Raw genomic sequence first — 24,721 nt, forward strand, 5'->3', positions numbered from 1 at the left:
ATTACTGGGAAATTATTGTGTTCCTTTAATGATATAATGTTTTCTTGATTTTTTTTATGTTTCTTGAAGTCTTGTGTTGTTATACTCACATTTGAAGATGCAGTCACCTCTTCTAGTCTTTACTGACTTGCTACTTCATTTATTAGCCCTGCTAAGGATTCTATGACTTTCTCACACCTTCTCTATGGATATATCTGTTTCATACTTCTTGTTCCCTTCTGAGATGGAATTTTTTATTCTTTTTATTTGAATGAAAGGCATGGACTGGGATCTCCTCTTTGCATGTTCAGCCCTGAGCTCACTGCATGGGTATGCAGGCGGTACTGGAATTCTTAAAATTGTATGCCTTCTCAAGCCTGAAAAGCCAGCTGAGTGCTGACAGTTTCCTATTTGCTTTTCTTAGGGCAATACTAAATGCTAGAAATGCCATATTCCAATAATTTTTTTTTAAAAAAAGACCAAAGAATATATCATATTTTTTTTATTTATAATAGTAGCTAATGTATCAGGTCAGTGGGCCAGGAACACAATTTATTGTTTGTATTTTGAGTGTTGTCCCTATATTCAAGTCTATTTTTCACATCTCCCATCTTCCTGGTGATTATATTTTCAAATTGAGGTCAGAATTTTGGTCATTCAGCATTAAGTGTCCCCAAAACAGTAGCAAGCACTCATAAACTAATTGTGTAAATGAAGAAATAGTGAGTGGCCAATAGAAGAATAATTTTTAAAATTGTATCCATCTTTAAAATTACCTCAGATTAAATTTGTTTCCGATTTATACTACTTCTGCAGCTGTCTGTCCAAGTTAGTGAATCAATGCCTTTGTATTAAGCTAACAATTTACCACATGAAAGGGTCAAGAAATGATTTGATCACCAAACTTGAAATAACAACAGACAGGGAAGAGGTATTTCCTGAGCGTGGGAAATATAAAGCAAAGGAAATACTAATAAATTACAAAGTACTAGGATACTGCCTCTGTTAGTACCTAATCTGGAAATTGCTCTTCTGTCTGCCACAGATCCACTGTAGTTCACTCATATCATATTACATGGAGGGGAGCAAGACTACTGAAAGAACACCAAAGAGAGGTCCTCCCACAGGACATAGGAAAGACACTGGGCTTCCGCGAATAGCTCATGATAGATTAAAATGCCTTAAATTCCAGTTTTGTTTGGATATTTCCAGAAGCAAAGAGAAAGATCAGTACATGGAGCTATAGTACTCTGTGAATACACTGTATAGAAATTTTAATCTTAAGCAATTTGCATTTGTAAATGATAAAGCAGTTAATAAAAATTCAATGACATCCAAGGAATCTATCATTTAAAGATCTGAAATGGAATTTATTATTGAAAAAGACTGAATTTGATTCCAGAACCACACTGCATGCTCTCTGAAGTTTATGTATTTCTTAAGTTAGCTTATTAGCTGTTCATATTTCCAACTCTATGATCTGTTTTCTTGCATCCTCAAATAATTCAATTGTGGCTTTTATAAATTTTTTATAAGTAATTACTTTTGATGATCCATAACTGTGACAAATTCTTTTGTCTGGAGGGGACACCTCAGATTAATAACACCATATTTATAATGATGTTTAATAATGCTTGTTTTCTCTTTGAATGCTTTATATTATATACACATTTATAATTTTTATCTCATCCAATTTCTAAGTAGGGATAAGAATAGGTTTTCTATGAGGAATTACATTGTCTTCCCACTCTTTAACACCAATAACTGATCATAATCATAGACAGTGTCACTGATGATGAGCTGTATCAATCTTTAAACTTTTCCTGTTCAAACTCTATGCTTCTGATCATATAAAGTGAATGCATAACAATGAGCTATCCAAGTGCTGCTAAGAGACAATTTCCTATACATTAAAGGTTATTTGAGAGGCATTATTGAGAAATTGCTAGAAAGAGATAGACAATTTAACCATTTTCAGTTAGAAGGAACAGAATAGATGGCACATTTCTTATGTATTATCAAGGAGAGAAGATAAAAGAGAGAGTGATTCAGCTTCTGCATTCAACATGAGTATCTGTTCAAGTATCAGTCTGGTGCAGTATAGAAAATATCTGTAAAATGCTCTTGCTTTTAGCCAAAATCATGCATGTGGACAGCAAAATGACCTAAGAAAGTATATGTTCATCCATTTAATCATTCAGTCATTGAGTATTTACTGAGTGCTGCTCTTGTGCCAGGAAGAGTTCTGAGCTTTTAGGTTACAGAAAGGAATATGGCAGAGAATTTCATGTCCTCATGAAAAATACATTGTCATATTATTATAGCAGGAGGTAGGCAGAAAAAAAAACCAAGTAAAAATGAATGAACAAAAAAACAAGTTCAGATAGATACTGATGCTCAGAAAAAACCCTGAAACCATGTGATGTGTCCAAATATCTGGGGGTAGGTGTGCTTCGGAATGGGAAGGCAAAGATAGCTTAGGGATGAAGAGACTGCTCTCAATTACTGAGAGACTACTTATATGGGATATTTTTTCTTCATCTCTCTCCTGCTGACCATATTTTTCCATTTCACTAATTATTATCATTCCATTAAACTGCTGAAATGCCAGTCAATATACGATTATTGAGATCCCACTGTGTCCTCAGTGCCAGTACAGGTAGAAAACGTGGTAGAATTCAAACAACTAATTCTACTGCTGTGATAAAATGTGAGGTGGGGAATGATGCTTAAGTTAGTAAGTAACTTAGATCTTCTTGTTTTGAAAGGTGAATTTGAGTCTAAGCTTCTCCAGTTCACTTATACACCACATATCTGAGATCTGGCAATCAAATTTCCAGGGAACTCCTCCAAGAAGAGGCTGCATCCATTGCCACTAGATGGCACTAATTATTTCCATATTTTTAAGTAAAAAATAACCCAAAACCAAAAAGCCCCACACACTTTTCCTATGTAATGGCCATATTTAAAACGGGATGCCAAAAATATTACTTCCCATTATTAATAAAATTATTGTTCTTTTATTAATAATTTTCTTATAGGAGGAATCACAGCAGTAGTATTAAGAGATGGTACATTCATTCACTCACATACATGTCAATTTGATATCTATTTGCTCCAAATAATCTTTTAAAAAATGTATTAGCAATGTCTTCGAAACATAAAAGGAAAAATAACTGACTATACTGAGTATATAACTGAAGATATAAATATCAGGATCAAAAATATCTAACAAATGTATATTATAATATTACATACAGTTTTTAAAGTTTTTTAAGGAAATAGTTTTAATAAAAGGCAGTAGAGGTCTTTATTTCTGAGAAGCAATTTTCACTGTCTTTAAAATAGTTATATCTATAAATATATTAAAAAACATCATATTTATTATCTTAATTCAATGTGACAAAAACTACTACAAAATGTAAAATGGGATATGGATTACTTAGCTTAATGTATATCATCTAGTCATATTTCATATTAAAAAATTTAGTATGTACAGTTTTATAAAACTTAATAAAACTTCAGATCTAAAAAGACATTTTATCATATAATCTCCCTGTTTCTAACTAGTAAGTTTCCAGTTCAGTTAAAACATATGCAAACATTTTTAAAGGAACAGAGCATGAAATATTCTTACATTTTTAGAGAAGTGGCTAGTAAAGATTCAAAGTATGTTTATTCAGAAATAAAATGCAACTTTTCTCACATCTCCCATTAAAAATATAAAAAATGGCTCTGGAATAAATATAACTTATCATCAGTAGATTTCAAAATAAGGCACAATGACAAAATGAGAGTGCACATAAAATGCACTGAAAATAATGCATAGAGCATTTATATACTATATGAATACATTACTTACAAGAATAGAAAAAAATAAAAAACTGTGTGTTTACTATGCTAACATTTCTATTAAAAAATCTAAACATCTTTGCTACTTCAGAATGAAAAACAAGTGCCTCAAAATAGCTAATTTGACTGTCACTATAGTTCCTTCATTCTAAAACAGTCCACAAATAACACTCACCTTAATATTTGCCAGAGTTTTTTGCCTCATGGTAAAGAAGGTCTTGAATCTCTGTTCTTCCTCATAGATTCTTTCTTCACAGGCTTTTTTCTCACTTATGAGATGATCAAACACAGCTTGTGCATGTTCCTTTTTCTCTCTCAAGGTTATAAATTGGTTCCTATGGAAAAAGAACTGCATTTGCCACTAATCAATTCCCATTTAATTTTCTAAAATGTATTTATGACATATTTTAAAACAACCAATATTTAAAACTCTGAATTGCCTTGGAAAAATTCCCTAGTCCTTTCCATAGACCTACCTCCATGAGCTACATCTAAATGTAGTTCCAGGTGGAAGAAAATCTCTGGAGATTTTGAGAATTCTCTTGGCTACCTAGCGTGCCTCTACTTTACTGTCATTCCAAAAGAACTTCCCTTCCATGCAGCATCTAACTTCAAGGGTACATTCTGATTATATTAAGCAAATTATTCACCAGTAAACATTATATATATATATATATATATATATATATATATATATATATATATATATATTCAGATAGCCCAAGAAGATGAAAGGCAAAGACTTAATTCATGTATAAGAGGCTCACACTCACTAAATGTGAACCAGGAATCATGTTTCCAAATTTGTTGACATAGAGTGGAGAGAGAGAAACAAAAAATGAACATCTTATGTTGAGTCGCTGAATCAAGCAACCCTGAAACTAACCCTACCTAGAGGCCTCCTGTTATACTGTTTAAGCTGTTGTTTGAATGTGTGTGCACGCACGTCTACACATGTGCACGTACATATGTGCCTTTATGTATTCTTTCATTTGCAACTAAGTGCATCCTGACACAGAGGTAAATTATTTTATGGTAAAATCAATAGTTATATTAGGAACTATACCAGTATAAAAAGCATCAAAAAGTGGTTAAAACACTACTGCAAAAATAAATATGCTTTAGAAATAACTGCCAGAGTTGATCAGTAACTCAGAATCCAGAAAAAGCAAAGCTGCAAAACCTCAGCACAATCTTATGTTATCCACATTTGTTTTCATCTCTACCGGTATGGAAAATTGAACCATTTGCAGAGTTAGCTGTAAAGGCAGCAGGACTAAAATTTTTGAGGGGCTAAAATGTTAAAGTGCCTTGAATATAATATCTCATTTAACACAACCACTCTATGAAAGAATAATTATTACAGCTATTTGCAGATAAAAAACCTAAACCACAGCAAAATTAGCTTGTGTAAGATAATTAGTAAATGACAGAACCAGAGTTCAAGTCCAGTTCTGACTTGCTCTGTTTGATTCAGCAGCTCAACACAAAGTACTCACTTTTTTTCTCTCCCCACTATGGCTGTTATCAGCAAATTTGAAAACTTGACCCTTTGGTCACATTTTTTAGATTGTACATCTCCTTCAAAATAGAATAAGGTCCTTCCCTTTTATTTGCCTTGCCCTTGTTTTTTTCCACTTCATCATTCACACTATGATCATCATCCATGATTCTTATGTGATGTTCCATATAAGCATTCACTGATACTGACATAGACACTAGGTGAAAGTATTGGTAGATTATTTCTAGTGCAGTTCATATGTTTTAGTCCTAGTTTAGAGAGTCAGTACACACAGGTGAAAGTGCACACTCTTTGGAACAGGACAGACCTAAGCTGGAAGAGCTCTACCACTAATTAGATGTGCAATATTCAAACAATCATTTAATTTCCCTGAGCTTCTAATTCTTCGGTATTCATGTGGGAATGTTATTACATGATTTAAGAATTCACTGTAAGAACCAGATAAGATAAGGTGCTTAGATTGTCCACAAAATGTCTGGCCCACTGGCAAGTCAATCAATGTTAGCTTTAAATATTACCTGACATTGTCCATTATGACTATTAATTAATGGATTTATAAATGATACCACAGTGTCAGCTATCCTTTTCCTCCTCTTCTAGGGTAAGATAGAGTTTGGTTAACTTTGGAGAGTGAATTGATTCACTGGGACATGGCGACTGTTCTTGCCTTAAGGGCAATCCTTCCAGCTACAGGATGGAAGAAAATGTAAGAATTGAAATGATAAGAGTCCTGAAGAAAAAAATTTCATCATCTCAATGATGATGAAATCATCACCTCTAAAATCTCTGTTTAGTGTGAATTATACAATTTTAGGCATATCCTTTCAGCCCCCAAATATTCTTACAGATATTAAACAATATGGATACGTATCTTTCAAAGTAAAGAACATGGTTCCTTGCTTTCTTACATGGTATTCTGAATCTGACTTAGTAATCTTCTGATAAAGCTATATGATCATTTTGAAAGTAACCTTTTACACTGTGGTTATAGCTAAACAAACCCTCATTTAGTTCACTGACTCGACTCCATTAAGATGCATGGTATTAGATTGTGTATAGCTTTCTCTGACACTTTGTCCCTCAGGTGTTATGACTTTGCTAATGCTGGATTAGGCTTCTATATTTAAATCAAACCATCATTCAAAAAAATGACCAATGCATATTCCTTCAGCAGTCCTCCCAATCCTATTCTCAGTGAACTACAAAATAGGAAATAAGAACCAAATAGAGTAAAGGAAGAATATGTAGGTTCTAAATGGGGGTCTATGGACACACTAAGACTCTTAAAGCATGATCATTCTCAAAGTGAAAAGACCTTACTAACCTTTGTCAGGTATGCCCCAGACCAATGAGGGCACTGTATGAGTGGCTTTCAAGGACAATAAATGTAAATAAACACATGAGGTTTTATAAAATATCTATGTCTAAACTCTCACCTCAAAACTGTTATCAAAAAAGATTGGGTGAAAAAAACATATTATTAACAATATCATATAAGTGAGAAATACTGAAAATTAGTTGGAGACACCACGAATTTAGTAAAATGAATGAAAGTTCTTATACTTCAAGAAACATTGCAGTTATTTAAATAAGAATAATCCCAAAAGTTCCCACCGTGGCTCAGTGGTAACAAACCCAAAGGATCCGGTGATGCTGTGAGCTGCGGTATAGGTCACAGACACAGCTTGGATCCCACACTGCTGTGGCAGTGGTGTGGGCTAGCAGCTACAGCTCCAATTTGACCACTTGCCTGGGAACTTCCATATGCCGTGGGTGTGGCCCTAAAAAAATTAAAAATTAAAATTAAAAAAAAGACAACAAAATAATTCCAGAGGAGTAATGAAAAATTATAGCAATTTATAATTGCTATATGATTTATAATTGCTATAAACGTTATGATTACGTTTATAAATTATCAAATATATTTCACATCAAAGCATGAGAGAAAATATAAATTAATTTAAGCATAAATCTTAAACATGGAAATTTGATGATATCTCCTTTATAAATGATATATTAAACATTTAATATTTTGACAAATTTTAAGTACTTACTTTAAACGGTCAAGTGTCCGATCAAAAACAATCTTTTCCTTTTGTTTTTCTTCTAAGTCCTTATTCAGTTGATTTATTTTTGCATGATAAATAATCGTTTTACTTTTAGTAGTCTCTAATTCTTTAAAAATCATTGAGCGTTTTTCCTAAAAAACAGAAAATTGGGAATATTTTAAATAGTGGGATATTCAAATCCTTGCAATTTGGGAATACAAAGACTTAGGCCATGTGAACAATTAAAAGCAAATAGTAAATTTTAATCAATATAAGTGACACCCTGGGTTTAAATTCTCTTCTCCAACATTATATCTGACGAGATTTTTCTAAAAGATGGGTTAGAATTATCTCTTTTCTCTCCTGGCCCTTCCTCTCCCTTCCTCCCCTGCACTATCATGTCCCCCTTCCCACACATATACATGCATATCTGAAAGGCATGTCTTTTAAGATGCAAGCACATGATCACTGGTGATCAAACATGTACACAGAAGGGAGGCAGAAATATATATTGTTCTGAGGTTTAAGAGAAAGAAGTCAATATTTAATATCAGCACAGTTTCCTAAGGCTGGCTAGTGAAATTCCAGATTGGAGATTTGATATTACATCTGCTTCTACATGATCCCTTCATAACTACTGGTGTTTATACTGACTGATTTACTGACCAAGTGACTGACTCACTGAAAGTTGTTGTTCCCATATCTGGCACTGCTTCTAGTTAGTGCTACTCTCCCTCTGATTCCATAGTCTCAACTGCCCCTGTTGCTTCCATTTTCCCCCATTTCCTTTGCGTGCTTCCTAATTCTTTCTCCACTCTTAGAGATTTCAAGAGGAATGAATTGCTAATTTTTTATATTTATTTTCCTATGAAAATATTCTGTTTGTCCAAGATTTGGAACATCAAGTACTGTATTTCAATGTTCATATCCTCCCTTCTTCATTTCTTTTTTTCTTCCGGAAGTTCTGGAATTTTTCTACTAATAAATGAGAGTCTTTTGGTTGGTCTGGTACAAGAATATAGTTGAGATGGCTTCCAAGGATTCTTCTAGTGGGCCCACCAGGATTCTATGTTACATCTTGGAGAAAATTAAACCAAAAAAAAAAAAAAAAAAAAAAAAACAAGCATGAAGAGGCACAAGTATGGATTAAAATAAGTAGGAACAAGTCAGAGGGGATGGGTAGCTGTGGGTACAGCTTCCTCTCTATCACTAAAAACTTGACTTTTGGTTCAGATTCCATAACCTAGGCCTTAACTTTAAATGGAGATTTTCATGGGAAAGAGAGATTTTAGAAAATGATGTCAACAACTTAGACCATACTAGCCAGTTCAGCAATGTTAAAGGTTGTGCCAGAGGATTCCACACTAAAAGAAAGAGATAGTGCACTTCCTGCAGACAGCACTTAAAAGCAAAAAGGATATTCTGACACCTTTCATAGGTACCATCAGTGAAGCTTTGGTAAATATGAGCACCAAATACCCTTCCGTGGCATCAAAAATATTACAGATGTCCCCATAGTGAGAAAAGAAATGGTAAGATGCCAAATGTCAATGAAGAGTATAAATCTGTGTATGTTGACCAAAAGTTTGGGGATCTCAAGAGGCTTTTGTAAGTCTTGATGAATGCTGACGTGTCACCAGAGCAAATGGAAACAGAAGCAGACAACAGTATATTTATAATTTATAACTCTTTGGCTTATTTTTCCTGTAGCTTAGGTGACACAGTTTCAGCAATTTTGAGGCCTTCCAGCCAAAGATAGTTTCATATCCAGACCTGGAATAGTCTGGAAATCTGAAGTTAATGTTTTATTATACAATGCTTTTTATTTCCTTTTCTCAAAAACTTTAATAAAACCACATATTTTTAAATTAATAGACAATAAAAAGTATATTCTCATTCAAAATTATTAATTCCAGATAATATTTTTAATATGTATTTAAGATTTAATAAATATTTTATGTTATCTAACTGTAATATGTCCTTTTTGGCAAGATTTAATTTGGGGTCAAACACAATAAAAATTCAGTAATAGTGTTTAGCTTGGCCCACAAGTGAAATGCTTATGCACACAAAATTATTTGTCCTAGAACCCAAAAGGTAGAAATGCTGCTATTGTATTGTTAATACAGCAGTCGGCATAACGAGTACTTAATAAATGCTATTCATGATGTTTGATGTTAGCACAGTTTGCACGTTTCTTTAGAATGCTGTTCCATAGCATGGAACAAGGCATTTCTTCATCTGGGCATTGCCATCTCACTATCTTCATCGATTTTCACTTGTATAAAAGGTGCCCTGCTCCTTGTTCATATTGAAGTATTTGCCAAATTCCACAAACACACAGAATTCTCCCATACTCTCCTTGCTTAGGAAACACAGAGTCTATGTCTAAAATGCCCTTACCTCATTTCTTCATCAAGTTAAAAATTAAATAATAATGATAATGATGATGATGATGGAAACCATTTGTTGAATGCTTCCAGTACTAATTATTCTTTTAGTATTTTGTACATATATCATCTCTGTTCTCTATAACATCATGGCAAGGCAAATATTCAACTTTCAATTTCAATAACTAATTCTCATTTTTAGACAGTACCTCCTCTGAAACCCTCAGTTCAGCTGGGTTCCCTCCCCCATGATTCTTCTGACACCATTACACCACCGTCATGGCTCTGCTCACTGTGGATTAATGCCATTTATTTCCTTCCTGTCTGCTTCTCAACAAGATGATGTACTTCTTGAGTGAACCAAGTTCTCCTTTTACTTTCCCAACTCCAGCAACTTCCAACAATGTTTAAGACATTTTAAGTATTCAACAGGAATTGTAAAGACAAATTAATTGGAAGGACAAACAAAAGAAAATGAACCCTTCTTCTCTACGCCTCAAACTCTTAGTAATTTCTATAATATTAAGAACACACACAATGTATCAGCCATGTTTTCTATTGGAATTTATTTGTATTTGTTATATATACTACTTTTGTCAATTTTTACTTAGTATTTTTGAAATGACTATTCAGATGTGGATAAGAACTGTGGTGGCAATGAGATCAAGACGACAGAGTAGGAGGATGTGGAGCTCACTTTTCCCCACAAATACATAAGGTATACATCTAAAAATGGAACAATCCTTACAGGAAACCTAATGAACACTGGCAGAAGAATTCATATACCTGAAAGGACAAGAGAGGTCTCCACATAACTAGGTAGGACAAAGGGAAAAAAGAAAAAGAGATAAGAGAAGCAGAAGCAGTTGCACCTCTGGGAGGGAGCTGAAGGAGAGGTTCTCACACCCTGGGGAATCCCCTAACCAGTGGGAGACCAGCTGGGACCAGAAAGGCATTTTTAAGGCTTGGACAAGAACACACCAGCCAGTCTGTAGCAGGCAGAACAGAATGAGATCTACACAGATGATCCCTGCCACCACCCTGCTCACTTCAGCCTGAGATGCATGACTGCTGATACAGGCAGGGGCTGGGTACTGGAATGAGAGGTTTTGAGATGACACCTGAGGAGAGAACTTCAGTTGGCTGTGCAGAAACAGCCTGGAGTGTGTGGAGAGCAGAGCACTGCAACCAGGACTGCTCTGGAAGAAGGCCCAGGTGGCTGTGGAGTCTAAGTGCCATTGTTAAGTAATGTGTGAGGGAGAGGCAGGGGTGCCATTGCAGCATTTTTCCCTATTCAAGCCCCTGCCTCTGCAGGCCCCACAAAAGGCTCCTGCCTGGGCTGGCCCACTCACCCAGACAACTGTCCCACCCCATCCCACCAGAGTGACTCCATATGCCTGATCTCTGCCTGGCCTGCCTCCTATTTGGGGGGGTTCATGCACCCCAATGCTGCCCTACTCTCCTCCTGCTCCTGACATGTCGAAAGCAGTCTATAGTTGGTTTTCCACATGCAGAGGTGGGACTGAAACCACAGCTGAGCCCCAGGGTCCTAAGGAAGAAGAGCCGAAATCTCTCCTCCCAGCTGAAAGAACCACAGATTTACACCTCCATGGCTGGCTTTGTAAATTCAGCATCTGTAGAATATTGAATGGATGACATGTGCTCCTACCATACATGTGGGGGTTAGATGAGGCCAGAGTCTGCGCTGCCTCCATATATCTCACAGCAGGCCCAGACGCATGACTACTGCAGCCCTGGGACCTGACCTCAGTGAATTTGTGCTGGTGACCTGGTGAAAACCATGCCTGAGAGATATCAGGGCCAACTGCTGGTATACCCATAGTTAAGGTGGGGTCAAGAGCAGTGCCAACAACAGTGTCAACCTGCACAACAGGTAGAAAGTGAAACAACAGAGCATACCAACAGGTGAACAGCTTCAGCAGAGGAATACTCAGGGGCTCCTCTCCTAGCAGAAGTGCTCAAATCCCACCTACCTCACACCGCAGATAAGTAACACAACTCAGAAAGAGATCTGGGGGCTCCTAGTCGTACAACTAGGAGCAAACACTGCCCCTGACAGGACAATGACAACCACAGAGCAAAAAGGAGTCCCTACTCAAATTCCAGTGCAGGTTCTAGTCACCATAACATTAGTCACACCTCCTATCAAGAGAATAATGGCCAGCATGTGCTAAGGAGGGAGGTGGCAGGTATCTATGTTTTTAAAAAGGTCTCATGCCAAAAATATTAAACCTAGACAGGCTGCCTAACATCATCTTGAGCTCAAAGACATCTCTAAATATATCCCTTGACATGGCCCTGACCACTAGAAGGACAAGACCCAGCTCCACCCACCAGTAGGCAGGTACCTTTCCCTCCCACCTTGTGCAAGGAAGCCTGCACAAACCCCTGGACCAAACTTACCCACCGGGGGCAATACCAGAAGCAAGAGGAACTAAAATCCTGTAACTTGTGGAAAGGAGACCACAAATGCAAAGGGTCAGACAAAATGAGACAACAGAAAAATGTGTTCCAGACAAAAGAACAAGATAAAAACCCACAAAAACAACTAAATGAAGAGCAGAGAGGCAATAAACTGAAAAGGAGTTCAGAGTAATGAGAGTAAGGATGATCAAATTCTCAGGAAAAAAAATGGAGCCACAGAACAAATATTTACAAGAAATGTTTAACAAAGAGCTAGAAGATTTAAAGAACAAAGATGAATAACATAATAATTGGAATGAAAAATGCTCTAGATGAAATCAATAGCAGAATAACTGAGGCAGAAGAACAAATAAGAGAGCTGGAAGACACAGAGGTGGATATCACTATCTAGGAAAACAATAAAGAAAAAAATTAAAAGAAATGAGGACATTCTAAGCAACCTCTGGGACAACAATAAACATACCATCATTAACATTATAGGGGTCCCAGAAGGAGAGGGGAGAGAGAGAAAGGGCCAAAGAAACTATTTGAAGAGATTATAGCTGATAATTTCCCTTAACATGGGAAAGGAAACACTCATTCAAGTCTAGGAAGCACAGAGTCTCATATAGGATAAATGCAAAGAGGAACACACTGAGACACATGTTAATCAAACTGACAAAAATTAAAGACAAAGAAAAAATATTACAACCAACAAAAGAAAAGCAGCAAATAACATACCATGGAATTCCGATAAGGTTATGAGCAGATTTTTCAGCATAAACTCTGCAGACCAGAAGTTAAGTGGGGCATGATATATTTAAAGTGATGAACAGGAAAAACCTACAACCATGAATACTCTGCCCAGCGAGGCTCTCATTCATATTTGACAAAGAAATCAAAAGCTTTCTAACAAGGCATAGCTAAGAGAATTCAGCCACCAAATCAGCTTTAGAACTGCTAGAGGAACTTCTCTAGGCAGGAAAGGCCACAACTAGAAAACAATAAAATTACAAATGGGAAAGCTCATCTTAAAGGCAAGCATAAAAGTAGGAAATCATTCACAGACAAATACAATATAAAAACTAGCAACTATGAGAAGAAAGTACAAATGCAGAATATTAAAAACGCATTTTAAATTAAGAGACCTGTAACACAAAACAATTCTGTATGTGAACAGACTTCTATATCAAAATATCATGGGAACCACAAACCAAAAAACAATAGACACATAAAAAAAAGCAAATCAAATACAATACTAAAGATAGTCATCAAATCATAAGAGAATACAAGAGGAAGAAAAAAAGACCTAAAATAACAAATCCAAAACAATTAAGAAAATGGCAATAAGTATATACATATCAATAATTACACTGAATGAAAATGGATTAAATGTTCCAACCAAAAGACACAGACAGGCTGAATGGATATAAAAACAAGACCCATACATATGCTGTCTACAAGAGACCCACTTCAGAACTAGGGATACATACAGACTGAAAGTGAGCGAAAGGAACAAAGTATTCTATGCAATTGGAAAACAAAAGAAAGCTGAAGGAGCAATACTGACATCAGACAAAATAGACTTTAAAATAAAAAATGGTTATAAGATATGAAGATGGACACTACATAATGATCAAGGGATAAATCCAAGAAGGAGATATAAAAATGATAAATATATATGCATCCAACATAGGGACACCACAATATATAAGGCAAATGCTAACAGTTATAAAAGGAAAAATCATTAGTAACACAAGAATGGAGGGGGACTTTAACACGACTATTAAAGAGTAGTGGACAGATCATCCAGACAGAAAATCATTAAGGAAACACAGGACTTAAATGACATTTTGATCATATAGATTTAATTGATATTTACAGAACATTCCAGTTGAAAAGAGTAGAACAGACACTCTTTTCAAGTGCACATACAACAGTCTCCAGGATGGATCACATCAGGCCACAAATCAATCCTTGGTAAATTTAAGAAAATTTGAAATCCTATCAAGCATCTTTTCCTACCACAATGCTAGGAGACTAGAAATTAAGTACAAGAAAAAAAAAAAAACAGCACAAAATACAAACACCTGGAGGCTAAATAATATGCTTAAACAACCAATAGATCACTGAAGAAATCATAGAGGAAATCAAAAAATATCTAGAGACAAATGAAAACAAATAAATGACAATTCCAAACCTACGGGATGCAGCAAATGAAGTTCTGAGTGGCAAGTTTATAGCATTACAAGTTTACCTCAAAAAACAAGAAAAATCTCAAATAAAGCAACTAGAGAAAGAAGAAGAAACAAAACCCAAAGTTAGTAGAAGGAAAGAAATCATAAAGATCAGAGCAGAAATGAGTGAAATACAGACAAAGAAAACAATAGAGAAAATCAAGGAAACTGAAAGTTGGTTCTCTGAAAAGACCAACAAAATTGATATACCTTTAGTGAGATTTACCAAGAAAAAAGGGAGTGAGCTCAAAACAATAAAATTAAAAATGAAAAAAAGTTACAATGGACATCACAAAAATACTAAGATCATAAGAGACTACTATAAATAACTATATGTCAATAAAATGGAAAACCTAGAAGAAATAGACAAATTCTTACAAAGTACACCCCAAGGCTGAACCAGGAAAAACTAGAAAAGATAAACAAATCAGTAACAAATACTGAAATTGAAACCATGAATAAAATCTTCCAAAAAAAAAAAAAAGTCCACAATCAGATGGTTTCACAGGCAAATTCCATCAAACATTCAGAGTAGAGTTAACACCTATTCTTATGAGACTATTCCAAAATACTGTAGAGGAAGGAACATTCCCAAACTCATTCAATCAGGCCCCATCTCACTGATATCAAAACCAGACAAAGACACCACGCAAAAAAGGGAAATTACAGGCCAATATCACTGATGAACATAGACACAAAAATTCTCAACAAAATATTAGCAAACAAAACCAACAATATATTAAAGGATCATACACCATGATAAAGTAGGATTTATCCCAAGGATGCAAGGATTTTTCAATATACACAAATCAATCAGTATGATGCATGGCATCAGCAAACTCAAGAATAAAACCCATATGCTCATCTCAGATGCAGAAAAAAGCTTTTGAAAACACCCATTTTTGCTAAAAGCTCTCCAGAAATTGGGTATAGAGGAAACCTACCTCAACATAATCAAGGCCATACATGACAAACCTATACCTCGCATCATTCTCAATGGTGAAAAGCTGAAAGTATTTCTGCTAAGATCAAGAACAAGACAAGGATGCCCATGCTCACCATTTTTATTCAACACAGTTTTGGAAGCCCTAACCATGGAAATCAGAGAAGAAATAGAAATAAAAGGAATCCAAATTGGAAGAGAAGTAAAACGGTCATTGTTTGCAGATGACATGATACTATACATAGACAAATCATAAAGAAGCCATTGGAAAACTACTAGAGCTTAGCAATAAAGTTGGTAGTTTCAGGATACAAGAATAATACTCAGAAATATCTTGCATGCCTATACACCAATAAAAAAAGAAAAAAGAAATTAAGGAAACAATCCCATTTGCCATCACATTAAACATAATAAAATACCTAGGATTAAACCTACTGAAAGAAATAAAAGACCTTTACTCTGAAAACTAGCAGGTGCTGATGAAAGACATCAAAAAGGACACAAACAGATGGAATGATGGACTATATTTGTGGCTAAGCAGGTTAAAAATCCAGCATTGTGGTTAATAGATGCAAACTACTGCATTTGGAACGGATAAGCAATGAGATCCTGCTGTATACCACTGGGAACTATATCTAGTCATTTGTGATGGAGCATAATGGAGGACACTGTGAAAAAAAGAATGTATGTATGTGTGACTGGGTCACTTTGCTGTACAGTAAAAAAACTGACAGAACACTGTAAACCAACTTTAATAGAAAAATTAAAATCATTAAAAAAAACCCCCCAAAAAACAGCATTGTCACTGTAGCAGCTCAGGTCCCTGTGTGGCATGGGTTTGATTCCCACATCAGGAACTTCCACATGCCATTGGTGTTGCACAAAAAAGAAAACATGGAAGGAGATACCATGTTCTTGGGTTGCAAGAATCCAAATGACTACTACCCAAGGCAATCTACAGATTCAATGCAACCCCTGTCAAATTACCAACAGCATTTTTCACAGAACTAGAACAAAAAAAATTAAATCTTTATGGAAACAAAAAGCCCACAAATAGCCAAAGCAATCTTGAGAAAGCAAAATGAAACTAGAAGAATTAGGCTCCCTGACTTCAGATATATCACCAATCTACAGTAATCAAAACAGTACGGTACTGGCACAAAAATTCATGGGACAGAATAGAAAGCTCAGAGGTAAACTCATGCACATATGGTCAACTAGTTTACAACAAAGGAGGAAAGAATACACAACAGAAGAAAGACTGTACCTTCAGTTAAGTGGTGCTGGGAAAACGGGACAGCTACATGTAAAAGAATGAAATTAGAACATTCTCTAACCCACACACAAAAATAAAGTTAAAATGGATTACAGATCTCAACCTAAGCCATATACTGAAATTTCCTAGAGGAAAACATAGGCAGGACACTCTTAGATATAAATCAGTATCTTTGGGGATTTATCTCCTAGAGTAATGAAAATTAAAAATAATAATAATAATAAACAAATGGTACCTAAATAAACGTAAAAGGTTTTTTTATTTTTTATTTTTTCAGGGCAACATCCATGGTATATGGAGGTTCCCAGGCTAGGGGTTGAATTGGAGCTGTAGTTGCTGGCCTACACCACAGCCACAGCAACTTGGGACTGAAGCCATGAATGCAACCTATACCACAGCTCACAGCAATATCAGATCCTTAACTCAGTAAGCAAGGCCAGATATCAAACCTGCATCTTCATGGATGCTAGTCAGATTCATTTCACTGAGCCATGATGGGAATTCACTTTTTTTTTTATCCTTATTTTTATTATTTTATTTTATTTTTTAATTACTCAAATGAATTTATCACATCTGTAGTTGTATAATGATCATAACAATCTGATTTCACAGGATTTCCATCCCATAACCCAAGCACATACCCCCATGCCCCCCCAAAGTCTCCTCCGGAGACCATAAGTTTTTCAATGTCTGTGAGTTAGCATCTGTTCTGAAAAGAAGTTCAGTTTGTCCTTTGTTCAGATTCCACACGCCACTGAAATCATTTGATGTTGGTGTCTCATTGTATGGCTGATTTCACTTAGCATGATAATTTCTAGGTCCATTCATGTTGCTAAAAATGCCAGTATTTCATTCCTTTTAATGGCTGAGTAATATTCCATTGTGTATATGTACCACCTCTTCTTGATCCACTCCTGTTTATGGACATGTAGGTTGTTACCATGTTTTGGTTATTGTAAATAGTGCTGCAATGAACCTCAGAGTACATGTGTCTTTGCGAGTCATGGTTTCTTCTGGGTAGATGCCCAGGAGTGGGATTGCTGGATCAAATGGTAGTTCTATGTTTAGCTTTCCGAGGAATCTCCATACTGTTGTCCACAGTGGTTGCACCAATTGACAATCCCACCAACAGTGTACTAGGGTTCCTTTTTCTCCACACCCTCTCCAGCACTTATTGTTTGTAGACTTTTGGATGATGGCCGTTCTGGCTGGTGTAAGGTGGTACCTCAGAGTGATTTCAATTTGCATCTCTCTAATAATGAGTGATGTTGAACATCTTTTCATGTGTTTCTCAGCCATCTGTATGTCTTCTTTGGAGAACTGTCTGTTTAGATCTCCTGCCCATTTTTTGATAGGCTTGTATGTTTTTTTGGTGTGGAGCTGCAGAAGTTTACAAATTTTGGAGATTAATCTCTTTTCAGTCGAATCACTTGCAAAGATTTTCTCCCATTCTGTGGGTTGTCTTTTTGTGTTGTTTAGGGTTTCCTTTGCTGCGCAGAAACTTTTAAGTTTGATTAGGTCCCATTTGTTTATTTTTGTTTTTATTGTCATTATTCTAGGAGGTGGATCTGAGAAGATGTTACTGTCATTTATGTCAGAGACATGTTTGGCCTATGTTTTCTTCTAAGAGTTTTATAATGTCTGGTCTGATATCTAGGTCATTAATCCATTTGGAGTTTATTTTTGAATATGGTGATAGGGGGTGTTCTAATTTCATTCTTTTCCATGTGGCTGTCCAGCTTTCCCAGCATCACTTATTGAACAAGCTGTCCTTTCTCCATTGTATATTCTTGCCTCCTTTGTCATAGATTAGTTGGCTGTAGGTGCATGGGTTTAATTCTGGGCTTTCTATCCTGTTCCACTGATCTATATTTCTTTGTGCCAGTACCAGGCGGTTTTGATGGGTAGTATAGTCATTTTGATAATATTAATTCTTCCAATTCACAATCATGGTATATCTTTCCATCTATTTATGTCATCTTTGATTTCTTTCATCAATGTCTTAGAGTTTTGAGAGTACATGTCTTTTGTCTCTTTAGGTAGGTTTACTCCTAGGTATTTTATTCTTTTGGATGTGACAGTAAAAGGGATTGTATCCCTAATTTCTCTTTCTGCTCTTTCATTGTTAGTGTATACAAATGCTGTCGATTTCTGTGTATTAATTTTGTATCATGAGACTTTTCCAAATTTGTGGATGAGCTCTAGCAGTTTTCTGGTAGAGTCTTTAGGATTCTCTAGGTATAGTATAATGTCATCTGCAAATAGCGATAGTTTTACTTCTTCCTTTACAATTTGGATTCCTTTTATTTCTTTTACTTCTCTGATTGCTGTGGCTAGGACTTCCAAAACTATGTTGAATAGTATTGGCAAGAGCAAAAATCCTTGTCTTGTTCCTGATCTCAGCAGGAATTCTTTCAGCTTTTTACCATTGAGAATGATGTTCGCTGTGGGTTTGTCATATATGGCCTTTATTATGTTGAGGTAGGTTCCTGCTATGCCCACTTTCTGAAGGGTTTTTATCAGAAATGGGTGTTGGATTTTCTCAAAGGCTTTTTATGCATCTATTGAGAGGAACATATGGTTTTTATTCTTCAGTTTGTTAATGTGGTGTATCACACTGATGGATTTGCGGATATTGAAGAACCCTTCCATCCCTGGGGATAAATCCCACTTGATCATGATGTACAATCCTTCTAATGTATTGTTGGTTGTGGTTTGCTAGTATTTTGTTGAGGATTTTTGCATTGACATTCATCAGTGAAAGTGGCCTGTAGTTTTCTTTTTTTGTGGAATCTTTGTCTGGTTTTGGTATCAGGGTGATGGTGGCCTCATAGAATGAGTTTGGGAGTATACCTTCCTCTGCAATTTTTTGAAATAGTTTCAGAAGGAGAGGTATTAGCTCTTCTCTAAATGTTGGATAGAATTTGCCTGTGAAGCCATCTGGTCCTGGACTTTTGTTTGTTGGAAGTTTTTAAATCACAGTTTCAATTTTAGTTGTTGTGATTGGTCCATTCATCTTTTCTCTTTCACCTTGGTTTAGTCTTGGAAGATTGTACTTTTATGAGAATTTGTCCATTTCTTCTAGTTTTTCTATTTTATTGGCATACAGTTGCATATAGTAGTCTCTTATGATCTTATGTAATTCTGTGATGTCCGTTGTTACTTCTCCTTTTTCATTTCTAATTTTATTGATTTGAGTCCTCTCTCTTTTTTGCTTGATAAGTCTAGCTAGGGGTTTATCAATTTTGTTGATCTTTTCAAAGAACCACCTTTTCATTTCATTGATCTTTTCCATAGTTTTCTTTGTTTCTATTTCATTGATTTCTGCTCTGATCTTTATGATTTCTTTCCTTCTACTAACTTTAGGTCTTGTCTGTTCTTCACTCTCGAGCTGCCTTAGATGTAAAGATATCTTGTTTATTTGAGCTTTTCCTTGTTTCCTGAGGTGGCCTTGTATTGGTACAATCTTTCCTCTGAGAATGGATTTTGTTGCATCCCATGGGTTTTGGAGTATTGTATCTTTCTTGTCATTTGCTTCAAGGTATTTTTTAATTTCCTCTTTGATTTCTTCAGTGATCCATTGGTTGTTTAGTAGCATGTTGTTTAGTCTCCACGTGTTTGTGTTTTTTGCAGTTTTTTTTCTTGTTGTTGATGTCCAGTCGTCCAGCGTTGTGGTTGGAAAAGATGCTTGATATGATTTCAATTTTCCTAAAGTTACTGAGGTTGGATTTGTAGCCCAGGATATGATCAATCTCAGAGAATGTTCCATGTGCACTTGAGAAGAATGTGTATTCTGAAGCTTTTGGATGAAATGCCCTATAAATATCTATTATGTCCATCTGGGTTAATGCATCATTCAAGGCCTGTGTTTCCTTATTGATTTTCTCTCTGGTTGATCTGTCCATTGCTGTAAGTGAGGTGTTAAAGTCCCCCACTATGATTGTATTGTTTTCGATTTCTCCGTTTAAGGTTGTTAGCAGTTGCCTTATAAATTGTGGTGAACCTGTGTTGGGTGTGTAGATATTTAAAATTTTTGTATTGGAGTTCCCATCGTGGCACAGCAGTTAAAGAATCCGACTAGGAACCATGAGGTTGTGGGTTCGATCCCTTCCCTTGCTCAGTGGATTAAAGATCCGGCGTTGCCGTGAGCTGTGGTGTAGGTCACAGACGCAGCTCAGATCCTGCGTTGCTGTGGCTCTGGCATAGGCCAGCAGCTACAGCTCCGATTTGACCCCTAGCCTGGGAACCTCCATATGCCATGGGAGCCGCCCAAGAAATAGCAAAAAGACAATAAAAAAATAATAATAAAATAAATAAAATAAAATTGTTATATCATCTTGGATTGACCCTTTGATCATTATGTAATGCCTTTCTTTGTCCCTGAAAATATTCTTCATTTTAAAGTCTATTTTGTCTGATATGAGTATTGCTACTCCAGCTTTCTTTTGATCCCCGTTTGCATGAAATATTTTCTTCCATCCTCTCACTTTCAATCTGTATGTGTCCTCAGAAGTAAAGTGGGTCTCTTGAAGACAGCATATACATGGGTCTTGTTTTTGTATCCATTCAGCCAGTCTATGTCTTTTGGTTGGGGCGCTTAGTCCATTAACATTTAAGGTAATTATTGATATGTATGTTCTTATTGCCATTTTATTAATTGCTTTAGATTTGTTTTTGCTGCTCTTTTTTCTTTCCTTCTTCTCTTGTTCTTTTCTGCCTAGAGAAGGCCCTTTAGTATTTGTTGTAAGGCTGGTTTAGTGTTGCTGAACTCTTTGAGCTTTTGATTATCTGTGAAGGTTTTGATTTCTCTTTCAAATCTGAATGAGAGCCTTGCTGGGTAAAGTAAACTTGGTTGGAGGTTTTTTCCTTTCATCACATTAAGTATCATCGTGCCACTCCCTTCTGGCCTGCAGAGTTTCTGCTGAAAAATCTGCCAATAACCTGATTGGGGTTTCCTTGTATGTTATTTGTTTCTTTTCCCTAGCTGCTTTCAAGATATTCTCTTTGTCTTTAATTTTGGTCAGTTTGATTAGTATGTGTCTCAGTGTATTCATCCTAGGGTTTATTTTATAAGGTACTCATTGTGCTTCCTGGATTTGAGTGAGTGGTTCCTTTCCCATGTGAGGGAATTTTTTTGGCTATTATCTCTATGAATATTTTTTCTGTCCCCTTCTCTCTCTCTTTTCCTTCTGGCACCCCTATAATATGGACATTGGTGCATTTAACGTTGTCCGAGAGTTCTCCGAGACTCTCTTCATTTGTTTTCAATATTTTTTCTCTTTTCTGTTCTGCATCCATAATTTCCACTAATCTGTCCTCCTTCTCGCTATTCATTCTTCTGCCTCCTGTATTCTGCAGTTAGATGCTTCTAGTAAATTTTTTATTTCAGTTATTGTATTTTGCATCTCTTCTTGTTCAAGTTTTATAGCTTGTATCTCTTTGGTCAGTGTTTCCTGTAAGGTATCCATCTTTGCCTCCAGTTTATTTCCAATGTCTCGCATCATCTTCAGCATCAACAATCTAAAGTCTTTTTCCTGGATGCTGAGAATCTCATCGCTTAGCTGTTTTTCTGGGGTTTTTCCCTTCTCTCTCATCTGAGTTATAGTTCTCTGTCTTTTCATTTTTATAGGTTTTTTGTTTGGAGACCTTTTTACAGATAATTGAGTTGTAGCCTCTCTTACTTCTGGTGTCTGCCCCCCTGTGGCTGAAGTCAGCATGGGGGGCTTGCTGTAGACTTCCTGATGGGAGGGGCTGATGCCTGCCCACTGATAGGTGGAGCCGATTCTAATTCCTCTGGTGAGTGGAGCTTAGTCTCTGGATGGGATTAGAGGCAGCTGTGTGCCTGAGGGGTCTTTAGGCAGCCTGTTTACTGAGGGGCGGGGCTGTGATCCCACCTGGGTTGTTGTTTGCCCTGGGGCTTCTCAGCAGCTGACTGACAGGTGGGGCCAGGTTTTCCCAAAATGGCCACCTCCAGAGAAAGGCATAGCTGCTGAATATTCCTGAGAGCTTTGCTTTCAATGTCCTTCCCTCACAACAAGCCACATTCACCCCTGTTTTCCCAGGATGTCCTCCAAGAACTGCAGTCAGGTTTGACCGATTCCTATGGAGACTTTGCTTTGCCCTGGGACCCAGTGCATGTGAACATCTGCATGTGCCTTTCAAGAATGGGGTCTCTGTTTCCCCAAGTCCCATGGAGCTCCTGCGCACAAGCCCCACTGGCCTTCAATGCCAGATGCTCCAGGGGCTCTTTCTCCCAGCCTAATCCCCACGTGAAAGTTTGATGTGTGGCTCAGAACTCTCACTCCTGTAGGTGAGTCTCTGTGAACCCGTTAGTTTCCATCTGTGGGGCTTCCCACCTGGGAGGTATGGGGTTGTTTATATCGTGAAATCACCCCTCCTACCTCTTGATGTGTCATCCTCTTTGTCTTCTGGAGTAGGATATCTTTTTTAAGGTTTCTGGTCCATTAGGGTGAAGATTGCTCAGCCTTTATTTGTGAATTTTATTGTTTTTAGTAGAGAAGTTGAGGTCCATTCCTTCTGTTCCACCATCTTAATCCCATCTCTCGATGACAGGAATTCTTAAAAGCTTTTGCACAGCAAGAGAAACCGTAAAAACAAACAAAAAGGAAACCCACAGAATGGGAGAGAATCTTTGCAAACAAAGAAACCAACTAAGGATTAAACTCCAAAATGTACAAACATCTCATGCAGCTTTATACCAAAAAAAACAAACAACTCAATCAAAAAATAGTCCAAAGATCTAAGTAGACATTATCCAACGAAAACAGATGACCAAAAAACACCTGAAAAGATGTTCAACATTGCTAATTATTAGAGAAATACAAATCCAAACTACCATGAGGTACCTCTTTACACTAGTCAGAATGACCATCATCAAAAAGTTTATGAACAATAAATGCTGGAAAGGGTGTGAGAAAAGATAACCCTCCTACACTTTTGATAGCAATGTACCTTGGAACAACCACTATGGAAAACACTATGAAGGTTCCTTAAAAAACTAAATATAGAACTAGCATATAATCCAGCAATTCCACTCTTTGGCATATATCTGGATAAATCCATAACTCAAAAAGATATATGTACCCCAATGTTCACTGAAGCACTATTTACAATTGCCAAGACATAGAAGAAACCTAAATGTCCATCAACAGAGGAATGGATAAAGAAAATGTGGTACCTATATATGCGATGGAATATTACTCAGTCATAAAAAAGAATGAAATAATGCTATTTGAAGCAACATGGATGGGCCTAGAGATTATCATACTAAGTGAAGTACATCAGACAGAAAAAAGGAAATGTAGTATGATATTACTTGTATGTAGAATCTAATAAAATGATATGAAAGAACTTATTTATAAAACAGAAAGAAATTCACAGATATCAAAATCAAACTTATGGTTGCCAAAGGATAAACTGTGGCGGGGAGGGAGGATGAGAGTAAGATATACACTCCAATATATATAAAACAGATAACAAGGACCTACTTACTGTATAGCACAGGGAAATCTATTCTAATATTCTGTAATAATCTATATGGGAAAAACAAATTTTTTAAAAAGAGTGTGTGTGTGGATATATATATGTCTATATATATATCTGAATGACTTTGCTGTACAGCAGAAATTAACACTATATATACATATATATATATATATATATACTTTTAAAAATTATTTTCCATTATGGTTTATCATAGGACACTGAATACAGTGCTCTGTACTATACAATAGGATATTGTTGATTATCCCCTTTACGTATTATAGCTAATATCTGCTAACCCCAAGTTTCTACTCCATCCCCCCCAGCCCCTCCCCCATGGCAACTGCAGATCTTTTCTCTATGTCTGTGAGTCTATATCTGTTTCATAGATAGATTTGTGACACACAAAATAATTTATTGTTGGAGTTCCAGTTGTGGTGCAGTGGAATGGAATCCAGCTAGTGTCAATGAGGATGAGGGTTTGACCCCTGGCCTCACTCAGTGGTTTGGGGATCCAGAGTTGCCATGAGCTGTGATGTAGGTCACA

The 24,721-nt window shown here is 36.3% G+C and overlaps 1 protein-coding gene across 1 annotated transcript in view; it reads right to left on the reverse strand.

Moving 5' to 3' along the window:
* CCDC178 (coiled-coil domain containing 178) overlaps positions 1–24,721 on the reverse strand; it is a 421,961-nt gene that overhangs the window by 260,216 nt on the left and 137,024 nt on the right. The window contains exons 16-17 of the mRNA XM_021097611.1: positions 7,408–7,553; positions 4,007–4,166 (exon numbers count right to left, since the gene is read on the reverse strand). Of these exons, the coding sequence (XP_020953270.1) occupies positions 4,007–4,166; positions 7,408–7,553 (306 nt within the window). The remainder of the gene's footprint in view (positions 1–4,006; positions 4,167–7,407; positions 7,554–24,721) is intronic.

Source organism: Sus scrofa, chromosome 6 (assembly GCF_000003025.6).
Source record: "Sus scrofa isolate TJ Tabasco breed Duroc chromosome 6, Sscrofa11.1, whole genome shotgun sequence".
Taxonomy (NCBI): domain Eukaryota; kingdom Metazoa; phylum Chordata; class Mammalia; order Artiodactyla; family Suidae; genus Sus; species Sus scrofa.